At 39.6% G+C, this 12,580-nt stretch overlaps 1 protein-coding gene across 1 annotated transcript in view; it reads right to left on the bottom strand.

The window, feature by feature from the left end:
- EYA1 (EYA transcriptional coactivator and phosphatase 1) overlaps positions 1-12,580 on the bottom strand; it is a 164,906-nt gene that overhangs the window by 62,825 nt on the left and 89,501 nt on the right. The window contains exons 6-9 of the mRNA XM_027695896.1: positions 10,829-10,909; positions 8,861-8,930; positions 8,342-8,487; positions 4,119-4,256 (exon numbers count right to left, since the gene is read on the bottom strand). Of these exons, the coding sequence (XP_027551697.1) occupies positions 4,119-4,256; positions 8,342-8,487; positions 8,861-8,930; positions 10,829-10,909 (435 nt within the window). The remainder of the gene's footprint in view (positions 1-4,118; positions 4,257-8,341; positions 8,488-8,860; positions 8,931-10,828; positions 10,910-12,580) is intronic.

Raw genomic sequence — 12,580 nt, 5'->3', positions numbered from 1 at the left:
GGAATCCCAGTCAGCGTCAGAAGGCTGACGGACCCTGCTGGGACTAGGGCGCAGGCTCCAGGCATGGGGCTTGCTGTTGTGCCGCTGCCGCGAGGTGTGGGATGCTGTCCTCCCCCGTGTATTGGCCACAGGAGTCCATTTGCTTTCCTGGCTCAGTCTCCTTGCCATGGGCTATGTCTATCATCAGGGTACAATGTACGTGGCAGAAGTTTAGTGCAGCTCTCCTGGGTAAGCCAAAGACGGCCAGATGGGCTATTTAAACTCAAGGTTTCTTCCGTTTGCTTACAGTGCTTAAAAATCCTTGGCAAACTCTCCCTTGTTGTCCTAGTAACTGGTTAGCCATCCAGCACAATATTTTTATACTGTATAATAATAACCAAATACCTTAGTGTTTACTTTTTTATGGTTGATTTCCCAAACCAATCGGATAGTTAATCATCACAGTCTTGGTAACTAAAACAATGCTGGTGCTCATCACAGGTACCCTACCTTTCCAGCGGTAGGATACTCGAGTGCAGGGTAAAAGCCATCTTCAATCACAAGCAAAGGATACTCAAATAAGAGAGTTGCAAATGGAGGTCTTTCCTTGCTGCTCCCCCCAGCCCTTCTCCACTTCATTTATCCTCACTGAGCAATCCTTATAACTCTGCCAATATAGGAACAACGGCCCATTCCCACAGCCATTAGTCATGTAAGTGATCTTTCAACATCTATGAAGCAACTTATATGAAAAACAGCTTAAGGAAAACATTCGTTAAGTAAGGGTGGGGGGAGTGGGGAGATGGGCTGGCAGAACTGCCTGAGCCCTCTTCTCACCCTCTCCCCTATGCACCTCCTGTTACAGGGATGATAAATTTGTAACGAACAAAAACCCGATTACCAGAATAACCTGAGCACGGAGTCACAGGCAGCGATTCTCCTTATAATTTTCAAAAGTTGGCAGTCTGTCCCTGCACTATTGTTCAGTGACTAATCACGCTGTAATTTCAGCAGGGTCAGGAAAAGCACTGGATTTAATTGGCTGCACACGCACCGCGAGGCAGAGTCTCTACATTGCAGGAAGAGATTCACCCCAGGGAGAGGAATCAGAATTAACTCCAAAGCTTTCGAGCACGAGGTAACTCCAGTCAGGGAACACGAGCATGACAACTGCAAGGCCACTAGGAAATCCCCTTTACTGCAGGCAAGAACGCAGGGCCCTAAGCACGCTGTCATGTAACGCATGGTTGTGAAGTAGGTTGTGGGATCCATTATCTCCATTTAGCAGCTCAGCAGCTGCACCCAGGAGATGAAGAATGGCTATTGCAGGCTATGACAAGGCTGAGGCTGCAGCCTGCCCTTACAGTGCTAGAGGGGAAAGGGAGAAGAAACTCATTTTCCTCTCTGGAAGTTTCTGCACAGACAACTTAACAGCAGCAGCACTAACCCTGTCTTCTGACATGAGAATAATTTTGTCCTTTGAAACTATGAATAGATTCTCCTTCCAAAATTAAATGAGGAAAGGGAAACATGTTTCTGTTTACTTTTAACAGCTGTTCAACCTAAAGGAAGAATTAAGTCAATTTAAAGTTATTTCAAATACAAAAGTTAGCCTAATGAAAACATAAAAGAGACATATATATTCTCATGTATAGTATAGACATATACTGTCAAACATTTAACTGCAAGAAAGACCTGTTCAGCAATGTGATTCTTTTCTACTTAGCAACTAACAATTCCACCAATATTTTCATCTGAAATGTTCCATTCTTATGGTCTCTAAGGTTTCTGTAGAAGACCAGTCCTTCCCTCACCCACACATTGTTCTGTTTATGAGTACAACAGAAAGAACATACACACCACAGGGACCACCCAACTCTGACCTGTGGTTCTTCTGCCCAAGCCAGACTGTCAGTGATCTGTTGACTTCCAGAGGTGGGCAGCTCACAGCCCAAGCACGGCACAGCTGGGGCAGAACCCAGGCTCAGACCCCCTCCTCCCTCAGCCCTGCAGACAATAGCATTATGAAATCAATGCCTCTGACCCTCTTCTTATTAAAACTTCACAACTGGGACATCATTAACACATTTCTTTTTGCAGAATATTTTTAGATCCTTGCTTTTCAATATGTACAGCTGAAATCCTTTCCAAGATGTTACTATTCCATCTCTTGACAACTGACACCCTTTCCTGAGCTTGACAATTCTGATCTTATACACATTTTGGATATTGCAGAAAACAAAACAATACCCTTTATGGCAGACCTCTATGCAGTCCATTGACTGATTCCTAGCTCCGTTCTACACTGTATGTGCAGGTTATCTATGAAATGTCAGCATTCGCTTACTCTTAAAATTTTCCAACAAACACATGTTACCCCATGCTGCTCCCCCTTTCCTCTCTCTATCGAATGAGTTTCCCACAGACATCTGCAAAACTACTACTTCACTGTCCTGCCTAAAATCCCCTTTTATTGATATCCCTCTCCTCTGTATCTTACAAAAAACAACTTCAGAGCTGTTAGACAACCAATATGAGGTGCTGACTGTTTATTAACGCTAAACAGTGTCAGCTTTATTGTTACACTAGGCCCTTCTAGCCTGTGTTTTATTTTAGCCTCCAACTTCCACGGGACTATGTTTTTATTTGGCTATATAGGTTAGCACAACAGAATCCTCTACATAGGACTGTGGCATGGAGGTACTACTGCAACAGAAACTATAGGCAACACAGATTTTTCAGTAACACTATTTCCTAGAGATCATTAATTATCAGTTCCTTAAAAGCTGAAATGTTGATCCAGAAATTCCTTGTAGCTGCTGCTGGCAAGTATTTTGAGCTCTCTCCTACAGAGAGGTTGGATTTTTTGGGAGGGTGGGCAGGTGTGGGCTTTTTGTTTGAGTTTTTTGTATAGCTATCTGCTGAAAGCAAAACCAATAACCTGCTTATGGTTATATTTACACTGATGAGTAGAAGATCATCATTATTCAGTACGTAGACGAAAATTTGCACACTACTCCAATTCTATCCTTCTTACTTGTCAGAGCACACTACAATTTATCAATACTTCAGACATCAGATGGTCACTTCTACCCTACAGCGCTACTCAACACACAGTTCAAAAAGGGATTATAAAAAAAAAGAGCAACAAAAACCATCTCTTTTGTGTCTGAGCAAAGGGCTGGAACAATATACCCTTAAAATTGTGGAACAAAAGCAAAACCTCATTCACTTTGTCTCTGAAAGCACTTCTGCTTCAAGACATTTAATGGAGTGTTTACTTGACAGACCACAGTTTAAATTGAGCTAATAATAATAATAAAGGTGTTAAACTTAAAAAAAAAAAGTGGTCCAATTCCATGAGTGATCACATATTTCAACAATTCTAAAATCTGCAAGACATCTGATTTCTACTGACAAATTCAGGGGTGAACAGGCCTGCAGCAGACATCCAAAATTAGCTATTTCTGGTAATCAAAGATTTTTTAAAATATCACTTAAAGTGGTGCAAAATCCAGAACCAGGCACATCCAGTGACTTCTCAATACAGAAGGGGAAAAAGGAATTGCAAGAACAAGGTGGAAAGATATTAAGTAAACTAAACAGGCAAGAAAGGCTACAAAACATAATTGATAATAATAGCCTGCACATACAAAGACTTACAGCTTTTAAATAGACTTCAAAGAAACAGACTTCAATCATTACTTAGGCACCTCCACAGCTGCAGTAGGTATTTTTATCTTCTTGTCCCTTCTCGAACACATTCAGGTGTCAAATTATATTTGGCACTTCCTAAATCCATAATCCTGACACGTTTTCCAGGACTCGTTTGTCTTGTTCAATATTTGCTAAACCCTAAACTATTGTTATTTGGAGATACATTTTTATTGTAATAACACTAGAACACTTCACTATTTAAAATTTAATGAAGGAAGGGATCTTCCAAACTGCTAAGAGCTGATCTATCACTGCTCTCAACAAAGGCAATCATCATTTCAGCTCCAACTGCAATAATATCAGAGGTAAGTGCTCAAGCAAACATTAATTTTTATTCCAGGAATATAAAGAAATAAGAAGAAAAAGAAACACACCATAGCATTAACTGTATCTAATTAATGGTAATATCTGTTTATACAGACCTTGCATCTGGTAGCTATAGGGAGCCTGTCCAGGTTGAGGTGTGCTAAAGCTGGCACCGTAGCTTAGAAATCCTGTCTGTCCAGGTGACTGTGACTGTGCCAATCCACCTTCTGTCTTGATGCCTGCCCACAATGCACCTAAATCAGTTAGTGACAGCAAATCTATTTGTTCATATTCAAATAGGGATGGAAAATAAAATCACTTAATTAACAGCACTTTTAACATACAACTACTATTGCTTTCATGAGAGAACAAATATCGAGAGCATGCATAAATGAACAGGGTAAGGGCAGTCTAAAACCACACGGAAAACTGAAGTTCACCAGGGAGAGGTTAAATTCAAAACTGTGTTTCCAATAACTGCAAAAGAAATTTATCCATGAACAGGAAGTTGCATTATTCCTTCTTTCCTTTCCTGCCAGAGGCAAGCTTTTCCATATATTCATGACATTACACAGAGGTAGATTAGCAACTTTATATGATTTTAATGAAACATAGCATAGCCAAGCTCTCCTGCCATCTACCCATTAACAACATAATTGAGATTTGCATTGTATAATATTCCCACATGAAAATTACACAGCTCCTAGTGCTCCTTAATTTCTAAGGAATTAGAAGTGAATAAAGAGAACTAGCAGTATTAAGTGTAATGATAATTTTTCAAAGCTAATTAAACACTATAGGAGGCATTCAGTCTTTTAACAAATAAACACCTAGTAGACAAGAATTATTCCTGAAGCAGCCTCCCAAACTGGGAAAAAAATAGCAGAGTCATTAATCTGCACTGACAGGGAAATCCATTACACACTCTCATTTCTGAACTTAATTATAAAAGAATCCAAAGTCCGATCAATAATGACTTGCTGCCCAAGTTCAGTGATTCTTCCCCCAATTTCTAAGGCAACAAGCAAGTAAATATCAGCAAGTAAAATACTGAGGAAATTCACACAGTTTAGCCTCTGTCTCTTAGTTTTAATTATAAGGTTGTCCCAACACAAACCACCATTTAAAAATGATTATAGCCAAAGCAATGGAAAAGTGATACAATATTCTTGGGTTTCACTGTGGCATTCAGTGATACCTCATTGTTCAGAAACCACCGATATTTGAACTGGATTGTCTAAGTGTGAATTAGTAACATTCCTTTGAAAATTACTGTTAATCTAAATCCATTTCCTGGTTGGATTTTTTTAAACAATATTCAACAGTGTTTGAAGGTAGGAAAGGGCTGAGAAGTTACTATGTTTGCAAAACTTCAATACCTCCCTATATACAAATGGCAGCATATTTTCTGCCATCTAAATAATTATTTTTCAACTGCTGTCATTATTTACCCTTAATTCCTTCTGCCAGACCTGCTAATTGCCAGATTATCTGTTTGCTTGTTTTTCCCTGATGCTTACTTGCTTCTTCTGTTTTATGTTACAACTAAACTGTCCCAATGACAAACCTGACACCTCATTTTCAAGGGAAAACTCCTGCTACGGATGATTTGGTATCAGTGATCCTTATTTGCTGTCTGTTTAAGGACTTCTGAAAGGTTGATTAAATATTGCTTAGAGAAAGTTTAACTAAATCAAGAATTAAATTTGTAGTCTAAATTTTTTTTAACAGTGTGATTTAATTCTCCATCTCAGACCAAGTGGGAGGAGACGATCAAAGGCAGCAGCAGGAGGATGCCACTTGAGTGAAGACAACTTGGCACTCATATGCCCTTCTGCAAACCTCCATGCTATGAAGAGCCTTTCATCTCCTGGGACTTACTCTTCCCACCTGCTCTTATCCTGAAGGCCTTCACTCATCAAACCTTGATGCTCCCTTCTTTTCCCAAGTCTAACATATGCAAGGAAGTGGGAAGGGAGAGTGAGAAAACACAAGGGGACTGCCAGGATCTGGAAAGTAAAGAAGTTGGTAAGCAAAGCCTTTGCTAGAAGCTGCTGCTGGATCAGGCAGGAGGAAAGAGTTTCAGGAAATTCTCCAACCTCCTCAGGGGCTTTGCAGATGAAGCAGAGCCAGGAGCCCCTGGGCAGCAGCTGTCAATGGCATTCTCCTCCACCCCCCTTCCTGCCTGCATGGCTGCACTGCTGTGGAGGTGGGGAAGTGGAAAAATGAAGAGGATAGAGGTGCATTTGAGACAGCACCTTCCCAAACTTTGCCCTAGAGAGAAAACTTGAGAAAGGCTGATACAGGAATTCATGAATACTTTTTCTTCCAGTAGACCCAGAGTAAAGAAACAAAAGAAAGTGCCCCCCCTGCTCAACTCAGTTTTTCATTTCACATATGTCATAAATCTTCTCTCTTTATACGTGATGGAAGTGGAAGATTTCTGCCTGGATGAAAGAAAGGCAAGACAGAGGGTACATGAGGCCTAAGCTGCAGACCAAAGAGAAGAATTTTGGCTCTAAGCAAGGTGTCAGTTCTTGCCTGTTGCAAATGAGCATCCCAATGCTCCCTGTATAATTTAATTTGGGAGCATAGATTATATGATGTGCCTTAAATATGCAAAAAATACATATGATGCTAGGTCTTAAAAATTTTTACAGTTATTTGTTTTTAAATATTGCTCCAATAAAGTACATCAGTAAGAAGCACCTTAATCCCAGCCACAAATCACTGTCCGAAAAGAATAAAACACGTAAAAATCCACTTTGCTTATGAACTGAGCGTTTCAGTGGTCAAAATCAGCTCTGCAATGTAAAATGTTAGGCAAAATTATTTGAAGTCCTAGGCGTGGGGGATGGACTAGGCAAGAAAACAAAACAAAACAAAAGAGCAGGCAGGCATGTTAACCCCTGAGAGCAGTTGCCAAGTAAAGCAACTCTCAATTACAGCTCCGACGACAGTGAGACAGCTAAACTCAAGTAGTGAAATCAAGGCCTGGCTAAAGTCAGTGGGAATTTTAGAGCTGACTTCAGTGAGGTCAGGATTTCATCCAGAGGAACCAAGCAAAAAACCAAAAAAGTCAGTGTTTGGGCTGCCCAAGCTCCACAGTCAGCCAAGTATGAACACGAGGTGTCCACAGGAGAAACAGGTCAAAAAAAGCATGGTGGGGAAAGGGATCGTCTGTTATCACCCCACCTGATCCAGATGGAATTAGCAAACAAGCTCTCATCAGCAACAGGAGGTTTTGTGTATGTGTATGTGTGAGACTCCCCATCTGCATAACGTAAGCTTAAAATACGTGGATTTGATCTGAAACATCCGATTTATGTTTATAGCCATATTTTAAAGTAAGGGGAAATAATAAGGTATTTCTTTTACCAATTGTTCAAAATAGTCTGCTATAGGATATACTTGAGATCCAGTGGATTTCAACTTGCAGATTTCAGGATGAAAGATTCACCAGTTTTGCACTTAAAACTTTTAACAATTTTAAATGGAACAGCTTTTATGATGAATTCTGTCATTTTTGTATAAAACTTACATTATCTGAATGTATCTTTACATAATGTATCTTTACTGCTCAAAGCATATGGATTGCATATTTTTAATATACTCCCCCAGAGGAATATGAGGCCTATTTTCTAATAATGCATCCTCGCTGCTGCACTGCTATGTGGTCTGCCAGCAGACAGTCTGGCAGGAAAATGGTCTCACCCACAGCAGCTTGTTTTTAAATTAAATTTTTTTGGAAATATTTGCTACTTAGTACTATCTCCTTCATCAGGCAGACAGAGATTTAGTGTCAATTTACCTCAATTTTCACCTCCAGGGATTTTTAAAACATTGGAAATTGAGATTTTTTTTTTTTTGCGGGGGTCTTTTTGAATCAGTTTTTTGCCTGCTGAAAATCAGCACAGCTTCATGGATTCATCTGGGTTCCAGTGATCTGTATCAACTGAAACTCAGACCTTTATGTACCAAGGTAACCTATCGCACTGCTGGAGAGCAGAGCTCCTCAGCAAGTCACCAGGGGCCATGCCTGTCTAATGGAAGCCCACGGATCTCTTTTCCCATTTCAGTGCTGTTTTTCTGATATCACCAATAAAAAGCTAATGAACCTCTCTCCTTGATCCCCAAATAGATTCATCCCCTTGAATACCTTCTTAGCTCTTTAATACATAAATTAAAGCATCACTCATTTGAACGTGGGGAAATCATGTCTTTCACAAGAAATGCTCTAAAGCACAGCTTTCTCACTAAGTATTAACACAAGGGTCACATAATCTTGATCTAATGAATATTTACCTCAGGAAAAAATAACACGGATGTGAATTCTTACCATAGGAAGGGATTCCATAGGGTTGGCCGGGCTGGGGGTAAGTGGCATAAGCTGTAGCTTGTTGCATTCCTGTTGTAAACTGTGTCTGCCCATATGCAGCCATCGTTTGTGAAGAGGGGGTAGGAAGAATATGTGGATAGGGTCTGCTATTGATTACAAATGACAGAAAATAAGACAAACACTGCATTAGACAGACATGCATGTACTTAGTCTTAATATAATCCTGCTACTTCATTAACACATAATCATAGGCCATGCTAGACAACAGAAACTATAAGACAGAGACAAAACAACAATAAGAAATCAATAATAAAAATAAGTAAAATAAGAACTTACATATATTTTTCAAATACATTCTTATAATTTAAAAAAATAGCACATATTTTTCCCTAGAAGCTGCTGTGGTTTAAATTATGGCTTAACAGATGGACCCAATTATTATTTTATATGATGTTAAAATCTGGCTATTTCAGTTATTATTATTACTAGTATTATTATTATTTTAAAAAGATATCATACTTGGAAGGGTAAATCTGTGGTGGGGAGAACTGGTGTGTTTGTCTTGGGCTGAAACCACTGCTTCCAATTGCTGCACCAAGGAGAAAAGAAAGCACACAGAAGTGTAAATACACACACCAAAGATAAATATTATTTTTCCTAATAGAATTTCAGAGTATTAACAAGAGTTTAATTAAATTCAAATATCATTGATACCTTAGATAGAAAATAATATTTTATCAGGAACTACACAAGAATGCCTAACATTAAAATCTTGATTGCAAATCTCAAATACTAAATTGCCCCTTTGTACAATTCCTGAATGATAGTTTATTCTTTGGCTGCGCACAGACAACATTTTCAATGCAAACAACCTATTTCCTAATGGAAACATTTCCCTTCATATTTTCAAAGGGTTGTTGATATCTCAAGTGCAACATTTTATTAACTTTTAGAATTTTTAAGACCTACATTTTATGAAGGAGCTTTATGCGTGCTTCGATTGAAAACACATGGCCAGCTTCAGAGCACGTGCCTCTTTCTTAAAAAAAAAATAATTCCTGATACAGACTATGTATTACCATATTACGCTTCCCTCTCTTTTCCTCCATCTTATCTGCTTTCCAAAACGCTTTCAGACCTTCAAATCAGCCAGTGTTGCATAAAGATGTACAAGGTGCAGATGTTGTTAGTGAAACACTTAAGCTGAGGCGGCTGCACCGTGAGCTGCTCCCCCAGCAGCCCCACGCTGCTGACACAGAGCCTTACACCAACCCATCCCCATTCCTGTCAGTATTTTTGGGTGCTGCTGGGAGTGTGGCGGGTGTGCTGGCGTACCCTGCTCAGGGTGTTATTTTTGGGAGCCCTTCCCTCTCTGGTTTCTGTTTGGGTGTCACTTCTCCTTTAGGCCCCAAGGTGGGTTTGGAAGCCTTTGCCAGGAAGGGGTCAGCGGCAGGTTATGAGACTACTGTAAAATCAGACAGCCAGAGAAACAACAGGCCCTATTGCTAAGTACTTGGAAATAAACAAGGCACGCATAATTACCCTCTGCCAGCTACCCCTTTCCTGGCCAGCTACAGGGAAAATCCATCATCTTTCTACTCCAGGAGTGCTTGTGAAGCATGTAGGGAACCAAGGAACCTCTTTCCGTGCCTTCCACGCCTGATAATTTTTATTTTCTGCAGTCTGTGAGGCTGCAGACTTGTCAAATGTTACAGTCCAACCTTTAGTCTGATCACCACAGACGTACATAACTAAATGCACTGTCTTTTCTTCTTTCAGAAAACTAAAATACTCTAGAATTGGGGGGCTTTCAAGTTTGATGCTTTCATATTCAAAAGCTTGCGAGAAAATGGAGGCTGTGACAAGACTGGGAAAGGGCTAGCTACTTGGAGCCTGACTGGTTGCTGGATATCAAATTTTGCTTCCATAAAAATATCATCCCACAATATAGGTTTAGATCCCTTTTTAATTTGATTTACACCATAAAAACTGTGTGCTAGAAATACCACGGTTAGTCCATAGATAGGCAAGACTGTGAAAACACTTCAGGTTGTTCTCACAGTGTTTGTCTCCTCTATGTTAGAAGCTAAGATGTGCCTGGCTTCCAAAAAGAAAAGAAGCTTGACAAAAGAATGAATACCTTTGCAATAATGAGTTACAATAAATGAGGAAGACCTACCCCTCAATTACAATACTAATCACAAGAGGCAGGTATGTTTACTCACAGAAAAGAGAGTAATTACTCTGGGCCACAATACTCCCTAGTGAGACTCCCACCAAACATACCAACAGGCATTAATAAGCCCAACACCGTAATGCTCCTTACTCGGGGAAAACTCCTGTTGACTTCCACTTAGATGAACAGAAATAGGCAAAAGCTGGAAAATGCACACGGCTTTTTAACAGATGTGTACAGGTTCAGACCATGTGGGATAAGAAAATCGTAAATGAAAAAATGCTGAGCTTAAGATTTTGTTTATTCCTTACCTGATCCTGAGAAATTGTCTAAAGACCCGTCCGTGGTAGTAGTAGTAGCAATCTCACTGCTGTTCATTGGTTCTGTTTTAACTATAGAAATATAAACAGAAGATATTCTATGTGCACCTAATATTTTTGCATGCTCATGCACACACACTCACTACAGACACAAACTCAATAAAACAAAAATCTGCCAAAAATGTTTTAAATCATGGCTATCGATATTTTGCATTTTATGTATTTGTGCATACAAACAATGCAAAATACTGGCAGCTATGATTTACACATACATATAAGATGATCAAGAGGGTTATTTCTGTCCCCAAGGAATAAGAGCCAGTGTAACAAACCAGAAGTCCCCATGCAACTCTCTGCACCTGTCCTGATTCCTCTTAATCCTACAGACCCAACAATAAGGGTCCACATTTAGATCAGGTCACAGCATTTACAGACTTGAAAGACAGTAAGTTGAATAAGTCAAAAAAGAACATAATTTTAAAATGGTTTTTACTGAGGGCTGTTCAAATTTTGTTTCCATTCAAGTAAATTTTCAGAGGAAAATTAAGAATTTGTGATGAAGTAAAACACTTTCCTTATGGTGGATCTCTCCTCTCAAAATGAAAACCAACTTTATATTCAATGACTCTGAATAAACAAAGGGGACACAGTTCTCACCAGATACTTTAAAGAATGCTTTCACATTTTATTTTCTCTGCATCCACAACCCCACTTGGCTATTACAGAGTAAAAAAGAATGAAACCAAGAGAGATTATCTCCTGGCTCACGCTTATTCATAATTAATAATTAACTACTTTTAATAAAGCCTCAATTAAATAAACAATTTCTATTTCCATTGCTCCAGTGCAACTCTGCAATGACATATCCTGATCCATAGAGCAAGGACGGGACTGACCTGCCATGGATGTAAAACAGGTACAATCCCTACTCCCAAGGTGTCAGCAGATCAGCATGGCAATCTCTCAAATCCATTTTTACACATTTAGATTTTGGAGTTACAGCACACCAAAAGCAACTGAGGATGATGTTTCAGAAAACAATGGAGTTGATCTTACTATCAAGATCCCCCCCTTTCACTCTTGTTGACACACACAGACGCCACTTCCCACACACCAGCGCTGGTGCATACCTGACCTTTCAGTGAGGCAGTTCTGTAACACTGTGGAAAGTAAATCTGAGAAAACCAAGGTAAACTGCACCCCATTTGACATGTAAAGCCTTAATGTCATCATACATGCATATATCTGTGCATGTATGTTTGCCTATATATATGTGTTCAGGTATACCATCACTAGCAAAAAGCTTTTGATACCAGGTTTGGAAAGGGTGAGGCAGAGGCACTTCCCTCTTTTGACAAAAGACCTTTCCTTTCATTGCCAAACCAAATTTTTATTTCTGCATGTCTATTTCTTTCACCAAACCTTATCACGAGATTAGAAAGCAATCTCTCAAGATTTTACTAATCACCCACTATTTCTTTTGACTCCCACACAGGGTTCTGTCTGCTAACTTGGGAAGTCAGTACTTAGCTCAACACAAAACTTTGCTATGTCTGCATTAACAAGCAGTGTATCCCAGCAAGAAGAGTTTGATGCAGTTAAATGGCTGGTGTGGGGGGTCCAGTTTCCATAGGTTAGGCATTTTTGAGGGAGGTTATTCAGCTGGAGGATATTAGCTGCACTTCTGCACCTTTTTTCAAAGAAGTGAAGTCCAAGAGACTCCACAAGGTGAAGTAACATGAT

Source organism: Neopelma chrysocephalum, unplaced genomic scaffold, assembly GCF_003984885.1.
Source record: "Neopelma chrysocephalum unplaced genomic scaffold, ASM398488v2 Primary Assembly neopelma1_22, whole genome shotgun sequence".
Taxonomy (NCBI): Eukaryota; Metazoa; Chordata; class Aves; order Passeriformes; family Pipridae; genus Neopelma; species Neopelma chrysocephalum.
The sequence above is the reverse complement of the archived record's forward strand: the minus strand, read 5'-3'. Positions and strand labels throughout refer to the sequence as shown.